This window comes from Capra hircus, chromosome 9, assembly GCF_001704415.2.
Source record: "Capra hircus breed San Clemente chromosome 9, ASM170441v1, whole genome shotgun sequence".
Taxonomy (NCBI): domain Eukaryota; kingdom Metazoa; phylum Chordata; class Mammalia; order Artiodactyla; family Bovidae; genus Capra; species Capra hircus.
In genome coordinates this window covers 59,298,129-59,320,458 of record NC_030816.1, presented here as the reverse complement: position 1 = coordinate 59,320,458, position 22,330 = coordinate 59,298,129, and the positions used below count along the sequence as shown (strand labels likewise).

The window sequence follows — 22,330 nt, the reverse complement described above, 5'->3', positions numbered from 1 at the left end:
ATTTGAACTTAAAAATGAGTTTAAATATTTCATGGTGAAAAAATAAGTTGTTATTCAACCAACTGAAGCTCTAATACTTTGGCCACCTGATGCGAAGAACTGACTCATTGAAAAAGACCCTGATGCTGGGAAGGATTGAGGGCAGGAGAAGAAGGGGACAACAGAGGATGAGATGGTTGGATGACTTCACTGACTCGATGGACCTAAGTTTGAGCAAGCTCTGGGACTTGGTGATGGACAGGGAAGCCTAGAGTGCTGCAGTCCATGGGGTTGCAAAGAGTCGGACATGACTGAGCGATTGAAGTGAATTGAACTGATTCAACCGTTTGATTTAACACTAATGCCTATTTAACACTAATGCCTATAAGAAGCCTCGATCAAAGGTCCCAGTCTCAGAGAACCATATCTAGAAAGGAAGAGTATTAGAGTCAAAGTGAAGGTCAGGGCACAGGTACAAAGAACGCAGTCAGATCAACTGGAAAGGTCTTGAGTTCTTCCGGTTGCATTCATTGTTCCACCACATCACCATGCATTGGGCTGGGTGCATAGTACATGACACTTGTGAAAACGGGTGAATGAGTGTTTGAAAGAACAACTATGTTCCCTTTACTCCAGGCAGGCAGGCAGGCAGCAGGAGCAAGCAGCTAAGGAGACCCACAAAACTGCACGCAGCAGCTGACAAAGGCAACGCCCCCATCAATGTGGTGCTCTCTTTTCCCAGCAGACATTGGCAGCTACTGTTGCAGTCTCCAGAGTCCTTTAGCCCCTTGTAGCGGAAAACCTGCTTTTCCTTCTGTCTGTCAAAAGGGGGCAGCAGAGAAGAGTAAATTCAGCGGCGTGGGCGGTTGTGAGCAAAACCACCCCAATCCCACCAGCATCTGAATACAGATTGCCCAAACTGTGTCCTCCTAAAAATTAATGCTTTTAAAAAATTTTTATTTATTTTTTTGTGTAGAAAAGAAGGATTAAAATTAAAGAAGTTAGGGGAAATCTACCTTAAAATTACATTTCTCCTAACATGATTCTCAGAGGCTGAGAATCTACCTTTAAATTATTTTGTGTCTATACTGAAAATTTTCTTATAAAATGTTTCTTGGTGTCCTAAGTACAGTATGGGCTTCCCTGAGTGCCTTTCACTTTCTTTCTAAGTACAGTATATCATATAGGGAATTTCTCAAACATTTTGGACAATAAAAGAGCCCCCTCATTTTTCAGTTCCTCAGAATGTCTGTTAATACCTCAAACCTCTGTAGAGGAGGAAATAGGAAGTACCACCCTACCCAAGAGAGTTTCCCAGGTGGATAGGAGAGGAAAAGGATCTGCCTGCAATGCAGGAGCTGTAGGAGACATGGGTTCAATCCTAGCCAATCCATTCTTATCTTAACACCAGAGTTGATTCTCTCCACTTTAAGGTATTGACTCTCTTTACCATCAGGGAAAGAAGGACTGAGACGTTGACCCCTGCCATTTCATAAAGTAAGCTCTAAAAATGGGGCTTGAAAGATGGGACCTGATTGTTTCTTGGCACTGTCTCTTCTCCCCTTCTCTCCTGGTGGTAAGCATTCATGTGTGCTCATTCACTAAGTCTTGTCCAACTCTTTGTAACCCCATGGACTGTAGCCCACCAGGGTCCCCCCAGTTCAGTTCAGTTCAGTTCATTCACTTAGTTGTGTCTGACTCTTTGCAATCTCATGAATCGCAGCATGCCAGGCTTCCCTGTCCATCACCAGCTCCTGGAATTTACTCAAACTCATGTCCATTGAGTCGGTGAAATCATCCAACCATCTCATCCTCTGTGGGCCCCTTCTCCTCCTACCTTCAATCTTTCCCAGCATCAGGGTTTTTTCAAATGAGTTAGTTCTTTGCATCAGGTGGCCAAGGTATTGGAGTTTCAGCTTCAGCATCAGTCCTTCCCATGAATATTCAGAACTGATTTCCTTTAGGATGGACTGGTTGGATCTCCTTGTAGCCCAAGGGACTCTCAAGAGTTTTCTCCAACACCACAGTTCAAAAGCATCAATTTTTCGGCACTCAGCCGAAGCTCCCCTGTCCGTTGGATTATTTGGCAGGAATACTGGAATGGGATTCCTCCTCCAGGGAATCAATCTTCCCAACCCAGGGATCAAAGCTGCATCTCCTGCAGCACCTGCATTGGGAGGCAGATTCTTTACCACCCAGCCACCTGGGAAATCCTCTGGTAGTGAGACCAGGCCCCAGATTTGTCTGAAAGTTAAAGATCTCACTGGGGCCTCCAGCTGGGTGTGTGGCTCTGTGAAATGTTGAGTCAGGTCATGCTATTGTAGAGGCTGGAGACGCGTGGACTTTTCTAGTTTATCACCACTGTGTCAGTTGCCAGTCCACCGTCATATGCTGTATCTGTCCTTATTTAGAAAGAGCGCCTGATGTTGTCTGGATAAACAAATAAACTGAGCGTTAACTTGATTCTCTTCTATGGTTGCTACTGCTATTGCATTAGTGGATAAATTATATTTATATAGCACCTGAACACTTTTCAAAGTGCTTTCAAATACTTTCTCTGATTTTATCTTAACCACAGTCCTTTGAGATAATTTTTGCTAAGGAATCTTTGGACGCTGGTCAACAGTAGCCAAAAACAAATGTGTTGCTGGGCTTTGACTGTTTTATATAGGACTGCATGAAAAAACAGGAAGAACGAAGTCTTGGGAGAAACCAGGAAACTTCTGGAGAAATAGGTAATAGTGGGTGGTGTTTTCTGTTCTGTTATCAGGAATGAGTGACTATTCCACTCAGGTATTGACCTTGCGTCACCTCTCAAGACTCACATTCCAGGGACAGAACACCTACTTGTTGTGGCAGGCATTAAAAGCCTACCCCTTGGCTAAGGGATGGTGCACATTAGTTGGCAGGTCAAAATGGCATGTCATTTCCCAACAGAAAATTACAAGGTTTTGCCAAAAGAAGGGCGCTTAGCTGCATGGCAAAAAAAATTTATCAGCTTTTGGCAAAGCAAGTGTATGTTTTACTATCTTAGAGATAAGGAAATAGCCTAGAAGAATCATTTGAATGGCTTAAAGTCAAGTGAATAATAAACAAAAAATACAATAGCATTTATATGATCTTACTCTTATTTTTTTTTTTCTAGACTTACCTGTACTTCCATGGAGCCCCTTGGATTCGGCAGGTATTATTTATTGAGGGTCACTATGGTTGGATTGGAAGGACTGATGCTGAGGCATTGGAAGGACTGATGTTGAAGCTGAAGCTCCAATAATTTGGCTACCTGATACGAAGAGCTGACTTACTGAAAAAGACTCTGATGCTGGGAAAGGTAGAAGGCAGGAGGAGAAGGGGACGACAGAGGACGAGGTTGTTGGATGGCATCACCAACTCAATGGACATGAGTTTGAGCAAGCTTTGGGAGATGGTGAAGGACAGGGAAGCCCGGCATGCTGCAGTCCATGGGGTAACAAAGAATCAGGCGTGACCGAGCAACTGAACAACAACAACAACAATGGTAGGATACTGTTCTAAATACTTTCTTTTTCTTTATATTAATACATTTAGTCTTCATCAGAACTCTAAGAGATGGGTGCTATTATTATCCCATTTTAGAGATGAGAAAACTGAGGCATAAAGAGGTTCCCGAGTTAGTAAGTGATACAGCCAGAATTAAAACCAAAGCTAGTCCTAGAACCTACTTTCAAAGTGATTTTATAATGAACCAATACAAAATCAATTTGAAGTTTTATTGTTCATCTCTATCTTTTTCTCCTGTGTTTCTTTATGCAGATATTTAGTGAGTAACTCAAGGTTTCAGCCACCACTCTAGACTCTGGAGGAGTGGCAGGGAACATGTGATCACAACTTGCCAGGTGGGCACAGTGGTTGCAGTCTAGTAGGGAGAACAGTTGAGGAAGTCATCACCTTATGTCAGCACTGCACTCTGTGCCATGCGAGCGGGGAGTGGGGTCCTTGGCCCAACTTGGGGAAAGGGAGGACAGAGTAGCCTGAGGCATCTGGCAGAGGGAGATGGGGAGGAAGTGGGAAAGGAAGGAAAAGATCATACCTCCCAATTCCTCAAGTATTGAAGGGCAAGTATAGAGTCCAGCCAGACGTCATAGAAAGTCAAAAGCCAATTCTCCCGGGGCCTGACCTGAGAGTTCCACTTCTCTGTTTCACTCTGTGATTTTTCATTCTCTTGCTTCCTCTCCACCCAGCTTTCTCTTATTTTGCACATCTCCTCTGCTGCCTCTACCATAACTCTGGCTTGTACAGATTTTGGCCTGCCATGGCCTGCCGTAGCTCTGACCCCAGACTTCACTTCATATTAATCCAAACATTCACCCACCATTGGTGGATTCAGTGGAATGGCCCTTTCAATTTCCATTCCATCTTCCTTCGGCTTGGATAGAGTAGAAAACTACATTTCCCAGAGTTCTTTGCAATCAGGCTCTAGATATCAGTTGGAAGTATCTGCAAAATGGTAGGAAAAAAAAAAAAAGAAGGTAGATATGATGGGAGGCTATTTTCTTTGCCTCCTTGGGAGTTTCCACTAGCCTATAAGACTAAGTGAATGTAAGATTTTCCTGAGGCGGTATTTGACATCCATAACTTCTTGGAGAATGCAGATGTGGGGTGCGTTGTGCACGCTCAGTCATGTCCAACTCTTTGTGACCCCATGTACTGTGGTCTGCCAGGTTTCTCTGTCCATGGGATTTCGCAGGCAGGAAAACTGGAGTGGATTGCCGTTTCCTCCTCCAGGGGATCTTCCTGATCCAAGGATTGAACCCACGTCTCCTATATCTCCTTCATTGGCAGGTGGATTCTTTACCACTGTACCACTTGTGAAGCCCACAGTTGTGGGGTAGTTGTGTTTAAAACTGATGCCTAGATTTAAACAATGCATCTTGAACTCATTGCTCCATTAGATAGCCTTAGATATAGGAGCTCAGCTGATGAGTCGGCTGTGTATTATTCTGGGAGTCATTTCTCAATGATTGGAATTGAATCTTTCAGGCTTTCCAATGATTTTATAAGCCCCCAGCTCCCTGTGTCAAATTCCTTCCTGTTTGAAATTCCCAAAGAGAAATCTGACTGACATATAACCAATCTCTAATTTAGTTTAGAGAGTGAAGACCCCCAAAGAGAGGATCCTGGCTCATCCCTTTGGCTCCCTGAACATGGGAACTCTGTTCCTAGTTGGGTCAGTTGTGCTGGGGGTGGAACTGAGGCAACTACAGTGAGGAATGAGACAAGAATGTCTAAAAGAGTATGAGGTCAAGGAGGCACTGGCCCATCATAAAGTCCAAGCTGGGACTAGATTGCAGTTTCCAGTGAGGAAACAGCAGGAGATGCAGCCAGAGAAATCAGCTGAAGCCAGATCATGCTGGGCATTTTAGGACTCATTAAGAAATGTAGACCAGGCCCAAGAACAGTTGGCAGTTGGTCAAAGGTTTAAAACAACTGGAACCATTTAAGGGTTTAGATTTTAGACAAAAGTCTTGGCTGTAGCATGGAAAGTGGGCTTTGGGGATCAAAGAATGCAGTGAGGTAGACCAGTTGGAGGTCACTACAGCTGTCCACATGGGAGGTGGAAAGTGGTCTGGATTTAGAGAGTGACAGTAGAGATGGGGGTGGGTTCCCTGGTGGCTTCGATGGCAGAGGATCTGTCTGCAATGCAGGAGACCCAGGTTCGATCCTTGGATTGGAAAGATCCCCGGGTGGAAGAAATGGCAACCCATCCCACTATTCTTGCCTGAAGAATTCCATGGACAGAGGAGCCTGGTGGGTTAGAGTCTGTAGGGTTGCAAAGAGTTGGACACAACTGAAGTTACTTAGCAAACATGCACAAGACACTCAAACCAAATATTTACCAAGTATGGGGAATAAAGAGTAATTTTTTTTCTGCCATTATGGCATAAAAAGAAAGATAACCTAAAGGAAAGCCTTGGTCATTGAATAACTCTTTGCGGATGCCACCATCCAAAGAGCATGTAATAGTACCGAAGAAAATTTAAAAATTAAGAATAATTTAATTGGAAACATAGGTAATAGAATGGAGACGGGTGCTCATATAGCTAGCAATACAAAAGCAGATATAGTTTGAACTAACAGATAAGACATTGCAAAGCAGAGGAAGATTATAATTTGAACAGCCCCATTAATTGCCCAAATGGATCTTTGTGCAAATTACATCTTAACTTGGATTATGGAAAATCTGTTTTATAAACAAACAAATTTCTGTCTAAGGGAATGCGAATGACCCACCTATAATTGTGTGACGTACATAATGCACAACACTATATGGCAATCCTAATTTGAAGCACTTTTCTTCAGATTTATACTTATTAGATAGATAGTATTATAACAACATTAAGAAAATATTTTTCAGAAAATACTTTTTACACATGATTTACCCATGATTAGGACTAGTCTAAATTCCTATGTGACCTAAGATTCCTCTGTCAGTGTATTTGTTATTTTCAATTTTTCCAAATTCCCCTCTAGTCTCTGCCAATATGCATACTTAAAAAAATTATTATGGTGGTAATCAACATGCAATTTTCTTCTCTGATGTTTTCATTTCAAATAATAGAAATAATATTTTATTATCTTGCTATATTATCCTTCTTTTAACAATTCATTTTATAATTTTATATCAAATGGACATAGAATTAATTTAATCAGACTTCTTTTATAATCTGAGGAAATTTAATCAATATGTTATAACTATTAATATTCTACCCATTAAAAAATATCGGATACCCTTAGAAAAAGTTATTTGGATAGTATGAACATGTAAAATAATAAATATTCTTCCAAAAAACTCCTACCAAGATGAATATTTTGTTGGATTATGGCTAAAAAGACCTGCACTGGTATCTGGGTATTTTTTGTCCAGAGATCATATTTGCCATTTGTGTTTATACTGTAATGAACTATTTTAGGATAAAAACTCAGGAGGTACATTTCACAAAAACATAGGGCAATGGGATGTAACACAGAGAAGCAACAGGGTGTAGTGGAAAGCATGTGAGTTTTGGAATCAAATGGATTTGGACTGCTGTGCTTTGAAATGGTATGTTCTGCAAAAAGACTTGTAGAATGCTCATAAGAGTTTTATTTATAATAGCCCAAACAAAACAGCCCAGTTGCCCATCAATAGGAAAATGGATAAACTGTGATATATTTACCCATGGAATACTAGTCAGCAATAAGCAGAATAATCTACTAATACACACAAACATATGGATGAATGTCAAAATTATGGTCAGTGAAAGAAGCCTTACACAGGCGTATATACTCTTTGATTCCATTCTATGAGGAGCTAGAACAGGGAATGGTAACCCATGTGAAGAAAATCAGAACATTGGTTGCTGCTAGGGGTTTTGATGGGAAGTTACTCAGAAAAGACATAAGGGGACTAATTGGATGATAGTAATGTTCTGTAACTTAGTAGAGGTTTGGAGTGGACATATGTATGTGCGTCTCTGAATTTATATAATGTTACACATGGGATTTGTGCATATTATTGTATGTAAAATTTCTCAAAGAAAAAAAAAGAACCTAAACAATTATTGGACTCTAGTTAATGACATACATACCAAAGTATTTCAACCTACTTTGAAATGCATAAAATCTAAAATGAATCAATGGATGGATAGAGGGATTAAAACCCAGATACACAGGTGAAAGAGCAAGCATAGTAAAATGTTGATTATAGAATCTAGGTTTTCCTACATTGAAAATTTTCGGGATGAAATATTGGAAAGTGATTTTTTTTTCCTTGACCTGTGACATGTTTCATAAACCTCTCAGTTTCAATTTCTGCCAAATGAAGGCAGTAGTCTTTACTTCACAAAGTTGTTGCAAGGTTTAAGAAAAATCATCATAAAAATAGACATGGAGGATACACAGCAGAGGTGATGCTGCTTACCTTCTTCTTCATCTCCTCTTATTTGCCTTGTCAGTTTATAAGCTGTAATGTATAGTTTGGGATTTGGTAGCATTAACTATGAGCAGGTGGTCTGAAATGGTGGTTGCTGTTGTTTAATCACTAAGTCATGTCTGACTCTTTTGCAACCCCATGGACTATAGCCTGCCAGACTCCTTTGTCCATGGGATTTCCTAGCAAGAATATTGGAGTAGGGTGCCGCTTCCTTCTTTTCCAGGGCATCTTCCCAACCCAAGAACAAAACCCCCATCTCCTGCATTGACAGGTGAATTCTTTACCAGTGAGTCATCAAGGAAGCCCAGTCTGAAATGGTATGTAGCAAAATTATTGAAATTATGGGAGATGAACTATCCATCTGTTGATTATATCTTCCTTAAGTGGAGGAACAGTTTTTAAGGATAGTAGTGGCTCAAATTCCATTAAACAGGGACAGCCTGTGGCGATACTTGCTTTACAGAGAGTACCAAAAAAGAAAACAAGGACAAAGTGTTTCAGAAGGTAGTCAAAGGGGTTTTTAAAAACTACACAGTTAATCAGGTCACTAAGAGCCCATATGTGAGCAGTCACTTATTTAACATGTATTTATTGAGGGTTTGCTGCTTGCTGCATGTCTGGCACTATGCTTAGAGCTAGGGACACAGAGATGAATGAATGCTCAGGATGGACATAGGGGCCTGCGCTCATGCAGCTTACATTCTTGTCATGCTAAAGTTAGTTGGATTTACAGGAATCAGTCTGTCATCCAGCAAATATTTACTGAGCATTCACTCTGTGCCAGGAACTTGGAATATCCATAATGAACCAAACAGACACAGTCCATTGTCACAGAGCCTGTGATCCAGCAGAAAAAAGGAAGGTTGAACCAAACTGCTGTATGTAACTATAATGAAACTGTATCACGGTAAGTGTACAAAATACTATGAAGGAGAAGTACAGTGTTCTTCAGGAAATTTCGTCAGAAGAATATTTCCCACTAGTCTGGGAGAAAAGACTTTTTCTCCTAAACTTTACTCTGTTTAAAAGAGAGAAGTGAGCACAGAACAGAGCTGGGGAGAACCAGTGGCCCCTACTGGGTCAACAATGAAATAAAGAACAGAATTAGAGGTACCAGGAGCAGTGTGGTCAGTCACAATGCATGCTATTCCTTTGCATGTCTCCTTGGTTTCTGCCTTAGGAGGTCCTATGCGGTTCGGCTACAGAAAGCAAACTGAGAATTGCTGAATTGCTCTTCACCATAGAAAGGGATGCTGGAATTAGGTTTATCTTCTACTTGGTCAAAGACTACAGAAAACACCCGAACACATCCATGGTGCCAGGAAGCTGCTGGAGACACAGGGCCTGAGATCATTAAACAAAAGCAATTATACAGCTGATCCATCACAAGAACATGTCCCCAGCTGAGGTCATTGATTCCCAGCAGAGAGAAGACAGAAACCAAGAGAGTATCGAGAGCTGATTAGAATACGTGTGTCTTAAAGATTAAAAAAAACAAAACAAAACTGTTGCTCCTACAATGATAACACATCCTGGGAACAAATACAAGCCACAGCATCACCACACCACACATTCTATAGTGGGGACAGGCTAATCTGCTGGAGTCTGAACCACTCACCTCTGAATTGGAAGGGGGCTGGGCTACACTCAAATAACTGTCATTTTCCAGCACTAGCAGCTGACATATAATAGGTGCATGATAAACGCTAGTTGAATCAACACAGGTTTGTTTCCATTTGCTGCCTGATTCTCTGAAGGAAAAGAAATACATGGAAACATCTAAAGATGAGCAAAGGAAACATATAAATCATAATTTAGAGGTGTGTTAGGATCCAGCCAAAATGATGAAAGTGAGTTCTGCACAGTTCAGCTTCTGCCTCTGCAAGTACGAACTTGTTTCTCTGTCCACAGGAATGACAAGGACCAAAAGCTGCAGTTCATCTTCTTCAGGTGAAGAAGTGCTGAAAGTGACAGAAACCAAGAAAATCATAGAAGCTCAAGGCTTGACAGTTAGGATATAAGAGTTATGGCATTAGATCACCTGGCTTCCTGGTCTCAGCCACACCACAGGCTAGCGGCTATTTTTGAGGTAGGTCACTTTGCCTCCATTTTCTTCTCTGTAGTATGGGTACCTGCCTCACAGTTTCTCCCCTCCTCCAAAAAGAATCATTTGTGTTAATGCCCTCAGCATAATTTCTGGTGCATTAGTGCTCTCATAAATTTTAGTTTTTCCTCTTAATGATTTTCAAAAATGATCCCAATTTCTTCTCTAAGCTTTTTCAGGAAATATGGTTTGCTAAGTATATAACTGAAGGTAAAATGTCATGACTCTATAAGGTCTTTTATAGAAATATAGTCACAGATCAGGGGGGAGAAAGTCCTTCTTCTCAGGCCCTGATTTTGCTCCAGATTGGATGATACCACAGCCTCACCATGGACCATAAAGCCTAGCCTCTCAGAATTGGAAATGACCGTCCTTCTGCCATCAGGCTATCGGGCAACGCAACAAGAAATTTAGGGTCGGTTCCTCCTTTAGACAGCTATGCATAAATAAACTGGATTATCTTGCTGTAACCCCAGGGTGCAAAAAGTCCAAAGAATCTGTGCATTATGACTTTGCCTTGATTTGTCTGACAAGCCTTGGAGAGAGCGAGTATGTATAGTGTTTACCTAGGGTAACATCAGGTTGAAACAGTGACTATGCTTCATGCTTTGTGGACTTCCCTAAGTGTCATGACTCTTGGAATAACAGCCTTGCAGAAAAATTGACACACTTTCCTTTCTGGTGTGTCTCTGCATAAATTGTTCCTCCCTCTGCAAGATTAACTAATACCATCTGTGAGTATTCCAGGCCCTCCCTCAGTTTGCGCTTGGATCTGCCTGTTTCTCTTCTCTGCCTCTTTTCAAAGGTGCAGGAAGAGGAGAGCTCCCCACCACCTAAGGGCCAAACACTGTCAGAGCTCAGGTTCCCAAGCCTTGAAATCCTTTGCTTCCAACTCTGCATCTGCAGGCAAAAACAATCCTCCGGAGATTCGGCCCTCCCACTGCCTGTGATAGGCTGCTTGGAATAGCAACAGCCTGTGTCACCGAAAAGGGCAAAGCTTTCGGAAATAGAAACAAAGTTGGTCACAAATCACATTGGCTTTGCTCGAAGTTTTTTTTTTTTTTTTCTTCCCCACCTTTCTTTAGCATGCAACTATGGGGAAAGTGACCGCTCGTGTCAGTTGGGGAAGTCGGGGTGGTTTGGTGCCCAGGGAACGGCTGTAACTTCTACGTGACCATGGTACCTGTTGAAAACACAGAGGGCCCCAGTCTGCTGAAACCGAAGGGGCGAGCGGCGGAGACTGATGGCAGCGACCGAGCCAGCGGCGGCCCGCATCCTCCCTGGGCGCGAGGTAAAGCGAGGCAGCCTGGCTGGGGGACGGCGAGAGGAGCGCGCTGGACGCGTGTCTCACTCGTGTGTGTGCGTGTGCTTGTGTGTGTCCACGTGAGCGTGCAAGGTGCCTGGAGACAAGGGGACAGGATCTCGTGGGAGAAGCGACAAGGAACTCAAATGTGAAGGCTGAAGTCTCACTACTCCTAAGCCGGGTCCCCTCCTCTGTGTGGGCTGTATCAGGGATAAATCTCTTTCATTTGGAGAAATTGACTGGCAAGATAATCGCGCCGATGAAGACACCCCCACACACCCCCACGTACACACTTTTTTTTTCATTTCTTGTCACACATGGATAATCTGTAACAATTGGACATTCTAACCACCATTTTAAAAACCAGCATTTTAAGGAGGCTTCCTAAAATTATTAGTTACATAATCAATAAATTCAACTTTCTTTTTAAGTGCCCAGCATCTTTTTGTAATGAATTTGAGCATTGTTTGGAGTCTATAACCTCTGCTTACTTGCTCCTGCTTCCTTTAAAACTGGCATCTTAGACTGAGGTTTAATACTTCTCCTTCTGGAAGTGAAATTCGGAAAAGTTTTCATTCATTTCAGTTAAGTTTGCTAAACCAAATGCCTTTCCTCACTTCCATATTTACAGTTTTCACAAACACACTGCCTACATTTAGTTGCCTCTCCTGATCAATTAGTCTTCAAAGGAATAGGAACTCATTGTAATATGAAATGAAATCAAACACAAATAATACCCCCTTCCCCTGCTTCTCTCAGCTCTGCTCCCTCTAATCATATAATACATTCCCAGGCCATATATTAGAATTTCATGAATAATCCAAACCACCAAATAAATACAAAAAGCATTAATCTTTCACCTTGGGATGGATCTATATACTAGTTATTTTTTTTAACAATTGTTCTTTTAAAAGAATTTTGTTTTAATTTGATTTATTTATTGCATGCAGAGTATTAGTTCCCCAATTCCCTGGCGGAGTCTTAACCACTGGACCACCAGGTGAAGTCCCCTATATGCTTAGGTTTTCATGGTGGCATTGTCTGATCTTGGAATTGAATCCACATTGGAACTGGGGCACCAATCAACCCCTCCTCGTAAATGGAGAAGCTCTCCTTCTCCCTTGCCCTCTTCCAGCTCAGCCCTCTCTAACTTCCCTCCTTCTAGTCAAGAATTAATATCTGGGGTCCCTTACACTATGGCCCAGTCCTCTCTTCAGCAGAGCTACCACTTTCTCTAAGTGTGATCTAAGTCTAAGAACAAACAAAAGAAATTTGTATTGGGGAGTAGAGAAAGAGTGGCGAAGTTCTCTCTGAATTCTCTCAAGATTGAGCTAGAGGGTGAGTTGAGGTGGTAATAGCGACAAAAGCATTAACTATATAGAGTCCGTGATAAATGTCGCAAAGAAGTTGAAAACAAATTTTATGCTAGAGGGGCCTCCACAGTAACAATCAAAAATGGACTATTTAGTTATGATATGTCTTGGAAAGCATATGTCCTTTTAATAGGTCAGATTGTCCAAGTTCACAATGGAAAGCAAATATGTATACTTCTAAAGGTTGAACACACACAACTTTCAGTTTAAAGTACAACTTTAAACTGTTGAAAAGAAACACTAAGTGAATAAATACCATCAGTTGTCTTTTACATTTAACTTTAAATGAATCTTGATCATGTAGAAGAAGAAACCTAAATGCTTTTCTTAACTCCTTAATGAATACACCTTTGATGGGTGCTATATGTAGCTTGTATTTAGACAAATACAAACCTTATTATTACTTTCATAAATTTTCCTAAATTGTCTTAGGCATTCTTGGTACCCAAAGGCAATTATACAGATCTCCATATATAATTAACACATAGTATGGACTTGCTCAGCTGTTTTGACAAGTTAGTTCGCCTCTTCTATCAAGGTTGTATTTTTGTCTGATTTACAAAGATGTCAAATGAAATATTTGACAAAAACTTCTTTCAACCTCTTTATATTTTAAACTTCCATGGCTTCCTGCAGGAAACTTCAAGTGTTTAAAATACGCTTAATAATTATCTTTCTTTTCCTGCATTTGAAAGTAGCAAGTTGCTCTGTATTCCTAGATGGAAAGCAATGTGCAAAGAGGAATGAGTTATAAACCCAGAATAAGGTAATTAAAGCATTTGAGATACTGAAAAATGAAACAGAACAGAAACCCTGTGATTGCACCCCTTAATGCTATCGTGCATAGTGAGAAAGGTTGGCAGGTTTTCCTTGGCCAAACCCTCTAAACTGGAAGGAATGCTTTGTTCCAGTGGCTAGAAGCTAATGAATTTAAATTCATTTTCAAGAAGTTATGGCTTAAGTGGGTACATTTTTAGTAAACATTTCAGCTTTCATAGACATGTTATAATTGACCTTGTAGGGCAAGGTTGAGCTCAATTTGAAATCTTGGTACTTAAAGCCAGCAACAGATATAGATGAGGTGCGAAACATAGATGGCTAGAGCACCTCACACAAGGAGAACAGGAGTCCAGAAGATGTGTGGTTGGCCCAAGTTCAGGGGGTGGCTGATCAAAGCAGACCCTGGCAGCCTATGGCCCAGTGGGGCCTGCTCCTTCACCTCAGAAGCTGGGTCTCCCAGGCTCCTCTAATTCATGATTCAACAACTAGTTAAGAAGGGGTTTTCCTTAAGTCCTCCATTACCCCACTCGCTCTGCTTTTCCTTCTCAGGTCTGCCCAAAAGGTCAGAAACAGCACAATACTTGTGTGAGTACATGTTTTCCACACCGCAGATCCAGCTGCCCGATGTCCTGGAACCCAGATCGCTGGAACTAGGCTCACTGAATCAGCGACACTGATGGCACTTCACCCCCTCCCAGACCCTTCTAAGCCTAGTTGCAGCCCTGCAGTCTGGGAGTCACGAAATGCACACCTCTGCTGGTGAGGCGGCTGCACTATGGCAGTTGTCCTCAAACATGTTCAAAGCTGCAAACTCCTTTCTGCAAATGGAGTCTGTGTAGGTGGTCAGTACGTGAGACAGGTAAACATGGCACTTCTTTAGTGGAAAGTGGGAGTGTAGAAAGAAAGCCCTGTGGCCTGGCTGCTTCTCTGCTCCCCTCGCATCCCTTGTGGCCCTGAGCCGGCTCCTGGCTCAGGATTATATTAGCAAACCTCAGGTCCATCACTGCTCAGGTTATGCCGGTCATGTTTTCGAGGTTGGGGCATACTTACTGTGCTCCTACTGTGAGCCTTGGGCTCTCAGAGTCAGCCTAAACTGGTCCCTCTTGAATTGAGTCAAGCTTGGCCTTCTCAGGCTTCCTCAGACAGCTCAAGGAGAAGTTTACTTGTAAGATAGACTGAGAAGACTTTGGGGAATAGACTTGTTATCAGAGAAGAGAAGGTCAGACTGACCACCTTGACCTGATCACAGAGCTTTGACTGTGAGACCAACTTTGGGAAGACCCAGACCTTGGCCATTCCCATTTTCCCAGGCTTTCCACATATTAAAAAGTGATATGTGAAACTAATATAATATTATAAGTCAACTATACCTTTAAAAAAGCATGGACAATTTTTTAAATAAACCATATACAGTATATATGTATCAGAAGAAAAAGTGACAAAACCTGTGACAAAACTTGTGCTTTTAAAAGCATGTGTATCTAACAAATAAATGGCAGTTACAACAGCAGAAACAAAGAAGTTGTGTATGGCTTGATATTCCCAAGGAAATGGCAGAATTTATAGACATTTGAATTTATGAGGGACACGACTGAGCGACTAAACTGAACTGTATAGATGTTTTTGCTGAAAATAAGACCAAATTTAAAGATAGCCATCTCCTCTTTCTCTTCAATCAGCTTCTCTCTGGGTCTGTAGATTTCACCTCATTTGGAAATCACATCAAAAATATAAATTTGAGGGGTTTTGTGACAGTGAGACCTGGGTAAATGGCTTCTCTGGGACCTGTGGTGGTAGTGGTTTAAGTCGTGTCCGACTCTTTGTGACTCCATGGACTGTATGTAGCTCCTCTGTCCATAGGATTTCCTAGGTAAGGGAGAAACCTCTAAACAAATATGGCGGGAGCTGTTCCACTGCCGACTCTGGGTGGGTGGTGTTGACTCACACAGCAGGGATCTTTTCCCCTTTAGTGTCATGTCACCCCGAGAGGTCAGGGAAGATTGCCACTTGTCGCAAACCTCCTCTAGGCTGCCCCCACAGCAGCAGACATGCACTGATGAGTGCCCGTGGTGGCAGAGCTTGGCAGACAAGGAGCCACCAACAGTGCTCCTGACCTGGAGGGCTTGAAATTAGCCTGTGGATACCAGCGTGCCCGAGCAGGTTTAAACCGATGTCTATTTTGATAGGACAGTACCTTGGTGCGGTTGTTAGATATTTTCAACATCACCCTTCTGTCTAGTAAGATTGCCGGCAGGACCTGAATGACTGAGTTCTTAGGAACAACCCTGGTGAATAGCTGGAAGGAACCCTACAGGGAGCCCTCAGGTATATTTTTTATGTATTCTCTAGAGAGTACTTTTTGGTGGTCTAGACCCTGTAGTAGCTGAGAAAAACAGAACTCAAAATACAATGAGTCCTCTCTGGAGGCGACTGTGGAAAATAATTTACATGTATGTATTAAAGGTGAATCAGCCAATCTTAAAATGCAGTTTTTAATTGCTATAGACATGTGCGGTAATATTTTGTCATTGAAGAATAGTTAGTTCTTTTTTAAAAACTGATTAATTTTTGGCTGTGCTGGGTCTTCATTGCTGTGTGCAGGCTTTCTCTAGTTGTGTTAAGTCAGGGCTACTCGGCCTTGCGGTACTCCAGCTTCTCACTGTGGTGGCTTGTTGCGAAGCACAAGCATTTAAATTGAATGGAATTGGGGCTCCCAAATTCAGCTTTTTCTCATGAAGAGCCTTCCCAAGTGGATGAGTTAGCGAATAAAATAAGGCAATGAAAGAAAGCCACCTAGAAGTATACCAAGTCATGGTGTGAGAAAGGAGAAAAGTTGAAACAGGCTGCTTTCCAAGCAGCTATTTGACCAAATACCAAAAGAGAATAATTCCCTATCCTGTCTTCCCTCAGAAAGTATCCAACCTCTGGAAATTCCAGAGCAGTCCAGTGGTTAGGCCCCTGTACTTTCACTGCTGAGGGCCTGAGTTCAATCACCAGTCAGGGAAATAGGACTCCACAAGCAGCATGGCAAAAAAAAAAGACACAGAACCTGAAATCCCTGCAAGTATTTCCCAGCTGAAATGTTGAGCCAAATATGTTACCTTTATAGTAAACATAAAGTCATATGAGTTTTTTTTTCTTTTTTTCCTGTCTTGGCTCCTTGGTAAAGCTGTTCTTCCTGTATCACAGCATGCTCATTTATGTATTTGCTAAATGGTTATGATTCAGTGATATACTAATTTTTCTATACAATTTAGGTAGAAGTGATGAGACTAAAATAATTTATCACCTTATTCTCACTTTAGGAACTTTCATTCTTTTTGACCATGACTCACTTTATACTGTTGTGCTGAAGTATCAGGGAGAAAAATGCAAACTTTTGACTTATAGAAATATTTTCTTTCCCCTTAAGAAAATCAAGCATTATTTAAATTGTAGAATTATGCATCCCTTGGAAGTAATCTCCAACCAGTTCATCCTAAGGGAAATCAGTCCTGAATATTCATTGGAAGGACTGATGCTGAAGCTGAAACTCCAGTACTTTGGCCACCTACTGTGAAGAACAGACTCATTGGAAAAGACCCTGATGCTGGGAAAGATTGAAGGCGGGAGGAGACGGGACGACAGAGGATAAGATGGTTGGATGGCATCACTGACTCAATGGACATGAGTTTGAGTAAACTCCGGAAGTTGGTGATGACAGGGAGGCCTGGCATGCTGCAGTCCATGGGGTCACAAAGAGCCAGACATGACTGAGTAACTAAACCGAACTGAACTGGAAGTAATTGTTTCTCAAAAACAATCATGACGAAGGTCTGCCTGCCATTATTAGGCTCTGCGGCTATTAGCTGCATCCATTTTATTTTATTTATATTATTGTTATTTTATAATGCGTTGCCCCTGTATGCATTTGTTTCCACACACTTTATGCTAGTTATGAGCCATGTGCAATGCTAATTTATATATGGCATCTCAGCCTCAGAAGTGCAAGGCTTTTTAAGAAAAAGAGAGGGACTTTCCTGGTGGTCCAATGATTAAGACACCGCCCTTGCACTGCAGGGGCCACAGGTTCAGTCTCTGGCTGGGGAACTAAAGATCTCACATGCCACAGGGCATGAAATGAAATAGAGACAATAAATAAAGAACAGGGGGAAAAGTTGTAATTTTAATCAGTTAGTGTTGTGAAAGAACATCCGTAGCTAATGAATGTTTCATTTCTATTGGGAAACAAAATTGTGGAAAACTCAAGGCAAAATCACAGGAAGAATTTTTCATGATGTAACTCCCATTGTGCAAGGAGATCCAACCAGTCCATTCTGAAGGAGATCAGCCCTGGGATTTCTTTGGAGGGAATGATGCGGAAGCTGAAACTCCAGTACTTTGGCCACCCCATGCAAAGAGTTGACTCATTGGAAAAGCCTCTGATGCTGGGAGGGATTGGGGGCAGGAGGAGAAGGGGACGACAGAGGATGAGATGGCTGGATGGCATCACTGACTCGATGGACGTGCGTGAGTCTGAGTGAACTCCAGGAGTTGGTGATGGACAGGGAGGCCTGGCGTGGTGTGATTCATGGGGTCGCAAAGAGTCGGACATGACTGAGCGACTGAAGTGAACTGAACTGAACTGTGTAGGTATTGCCAAAAAAGGAATTCAGGAATGTATGAAAAGGCAGAATTGTTATGCTGGAAACAAGGTATCATTTTACTTCCTTTGCTATCAGTAAGAGACTGTTTCAAAGTTTTACTTGTTAGAGAGATTTCACCCCATCAGTTCAGGTCAGTTCAGTCGCTCAGTCCTGTCCCACTCTTTGGGACCCCATGAATCGCTGCACACCAGGCCTCCCTGTCCATCACCAACTCCCTGAGTTCACTCAAACTCATATCCATCGAGTCAGTAATGCCATCCAGCCATCTCATCCTCTGTCGTCACCTTCTCCTCCTGCTGTCAATCTTTCCCAGCATCAGGGTCTTTTCCAATGAGTCAATTCTTCGCATGAGGTGGCCAAAGTATTGGAGTTTCAGCTTCAGCATCAGTCCTTCCAATGAACACCCAGGACCGAACTCCTTTAGGATGGACTGGCTGGATTTCCTTGCAGTCCAAGGGACTCTCAAGAGTCTTCTTCAACAACACAGTTCAAAAGCATCAATTCTTCAGCACTCAGCTTTCTTCACAGCTTAACTCTCACATCCATACATGACCACTGGAAAAATCACAGCCTTGACTAGATGAACCTTTGTTGGCAAAGTAATATCTCTGCTTTTCAATATGCTATCTAGGTTGGTCATAACTTTCCTTCCAAGGAGTAAGTGTCTTTTAATTTCATGGCTGCAATCACCATCTGCACTGATTTTGGAGCCCCCCAAATAAACTCTGACACTGTTTCCACTGTTTCCCTATCTATTTCCCATGAAGTGATGGGACCAGATGCCATGATCTTCGTTTCCTGGATGTTGAGCTTTAAGCCAACTTTTTCACTCTCCTCTTTCACTTTCATCAAGGGGCTCTTTAGTTCGTCTTCACTTTCTGGGTGGTGTCATCTTCATATCTGAGGTTATTGATATTTCTTCCAGCAATCTTGATTCCAGCTTGTGCTTCTTCCAGCGCAACATTTCTCATGATGTACTCTGCATAGAAGTTAAATAAGCAGAGTGACAATATACAGCTTTGATGTACTCCTTTTCCTATTTGGAACCAGTGTGTTGTTCCATGTCCAGTTCTAACTGTTGCTTCCTGACCTGCATATAGGTTTCTCAAGAGGCAGGTCAGGTGGTCTGGTATGCCCATCTCTTTCAGGATTTTCCACAGTTTATTGTGATCCACACAGTCAAAGGCTTTGGCATAGTCAATAAAGCAGAAATAGATGTTTTTCTGGAACTCTCTTGCTTTTTCCATGACCCAGTGGATGTTGGCAATTTGATCTCTGGTTCCTCTGCCTTTTCTAAAACCACCTTGAACATCTGGAAGTTCACGGTTCACGTATTGCTGAAGCCTGGCTTGGAGAATTTTGAGCATTACTTTACTTGCGTGTGAGATGAGTGCAATTGTGCAGTAATTTGAGCATTCTTTGGCATTGCCTTTCTTTGGGATTGGAATGAAAACTGACCTTTTCCAGTCCTGTGGCCACTGCTGAGTTTTCCAAATTTGCTGGCATATTGAGTGCAGCACTTTGACCGCATCATCTTTCAGGATTTGAAATAGCTCTACTGGAATTCCATCACCTCCACTAGCTTTGTTCATAGTGATGCTTCCTAAGGCCCACTTGACTTCACATTCCAGGATGTCTGGCTCTAGGTGAGTCAATATACCATCATGATTATCTGGGTCATGAAGCTCTTTTTTGTACAGTTCTCCTGTGTATTCTTGCCACCTCTACTTAATATCTTCTGCTTCTGTTAGGTCCATACCATTTCTGTCCTTTATCGAGCCCATCCTTGCATGAAGTGTTCCCTTGGTATCTGTAATTTTCTTGAAGAGATATCTAGTCTTTCCCATTCTGTTCTTTTCCTCTATTTCTTTGCATTGACCGCTGAGAAAGGCTTTCTTATCTCTCCTTGCTATTCTTTGGAACTCGGCATTCAGATGCTTATATCTTTCCTTTCCTCCTTTGCTTTTCGCTTCTCTTCTTTTCACAGCTATTTGTAAGGCCTCCCCAGACAGCCATTTTGCTTTTTTGCATTTCTTTTCCATGGGGATGGTCTTGATGCCTGTCTCCTGTACAATGTCACGAACCTCATTCCATAGTTCATCAGGCACTCTGTCTATCAGATCTAGTCCCTTAAATGTATTTCTCACTTCCACTGTATAATCATAAGGGATTTGATTTAGGTCATACGTGAATGGTCTAGCGGTTTTCCCTACTTTCTTCAATTTAATTCTAAATTTGGCAATAAGGAGTTCATGATCTGAGCCACAGTCAGCTCCTGGTCTTGTTTTTGCTGACTGTATAGAGCTTCTCCATCTTTGGCTGCAAAAATATAGTCAATCTGATTTCGGTGTTGACCATCTGGTGATGTCCATGTGTAGAGTCTTCTCTTGTGTTGTTGGAAGAGGGTGTTTGCTATGACCAGTGTGTTCTCTTGGCAAAACTCCATTCAGACTAAACAAACCGTTATTGAATGATTATTGTGGGTAATTCCATGAAGTGACATTACCCCCAGTTGACAGATAAGGAAACTGAAGCCAAGAGAGCAAAAGCTAACAGTTACTAAGCACTTGGTAGTGTGCACCAGCTACTTTTCTGTTTCATTTATTCTCGTAACTTTATGAGGTATGTGATATTATTATCTTTACTTTAGGACACAAAGGAACAGAAAGATTAAACTAGACATGTCAGAGTCCAACTGCTAACTAACCAGGTACTCTGATTCCAAACTGTACCTTCAGTGTTAAGCTGAGGTACCTCTGGGAGAAAAGCAAAATGATTGCTCCATGTAGCATGGATAATAGCCCAGAGATCTAAACCTCAGTGTTATAAATCTCCGGTGGCTCAGATGGTAAAGAATCAGCCTGCAATGCAGGAGACCTGGGTTTGATCCTTGGGTCAGAAAGATCCTTGGAGAAGGGAATGGCTACCCACTCCAGTATTCTTGCCTGGAGAATTCCACGGACAGAGGAACCTGGCAGGCTACAGTCCATGGGGTCGCACAGAGTCAGACATGGCTGAGCAACTAACACTTTCACTTTGCACATTCTAAATCCACGCCAGGGTTTTGCTCTTGAGCAACAATACCATCCAACACTGATGTCTCTACTTTCTGCTCTGATCCATGTTCTAATCTGTGAATTTGGGTCCCCATTACCCTTGTTTCAGAACTTCATTGCGTCTCATTTTAACTAGTTCCCTAATTTTCCATATGATATGTCTTTTTCTATAAGATTATAAATTTCTGGATTAAAATATGTATTCTTGAACCTATCAGATCTCTGAGCTAGCTGTTTAGAAAGTACTGTATAGCTCATATGAGGTAGGAACTGTGCCTTTTCCTCTGTATTGCCATCAGGGATCATGTGTACATGGCACAAGTAACACTATCTTGTAGCCTAGGAAATGTGTCTGCACGGTGCTCAATACGCCCACCCTGCTGACGGCACTGTCCATCCAGATGAACCTGTCTGCCCTCTGTGTCCAAGATGGTATTGCCATGGAGTACATGCTTAATTGTTAAATCAGTGAATGAGTGAAGTGTTTGTTGAGTTAAACTAAAGCCTGTTCTAATTCTGCAATATTTATTGACTATCTACTGTGTAACAGGTACAGTGCAAGATACTTCAGTGTAAAAAATAAAAATATCTAAAATATTGTCTGGGTCCATAAGTTTTACCAACTTATCAGACAGATAAGAATCTAAGTAATGACAATCATTTGGCAAATATTGAGCATCTCCTGGAATCAGACATGATGCTAGAACCTGGGTCCAATGGTAAACCAGAGACATCTGTGCAATGCATATGCAATTACCAATGGGTGATGAGAGAGAAGAGACCCAGAAATGTAGACAGGAGGAGGTGACCAGACACATATGCCTTGGTAGTGCACAGGGGATCCTATAAGGCAGCATGGCTAAGCTGAGTCAAGCAAGTATCACTGAGGCCAATAAGTTTACAGAGAACATTCTAAGCAGAGAAAATAGCTTGTATATGAGTTTTGAGAAGAAAGAATGGCACATTCAGGGAACTACAAATATATTTGTCTGATGAAAACGCAGAGTTCAAAGAAGGAGAAAGAAGGTTATGAACGAATCTGAAGATGTTAAGCAGGGACATGTCATGAAACCTTTGTGTGATAAGTAACATGATAGAAGGAATTATTGAGAAAAGATCTTATTGGATTACAGAAATC

At 41.9% G+C, this 22,330-nt stretch overlaps 1 protein-coding gene across 1 annotated transcript in view; it reads left to right on the top strand.

The window, feature by feature from the left end:
• The window catches only part of SLC2A12 (solute carrier family 2 member 12), a 65,632-nt gene continuing 54,433 nt past the window's right edge, over positions 11,132-22,330 (top strand). Inside the window, 1 exon segment of the mRNA NM_001314215.1 lies at positions 11,132-11,325. Within this exon segment, the coding sequence (NP_001301144.1) occupies positions 11,211-11,325 (115 nt within the window). The 5' untranslated portion in view covers positions 11,132-11,210.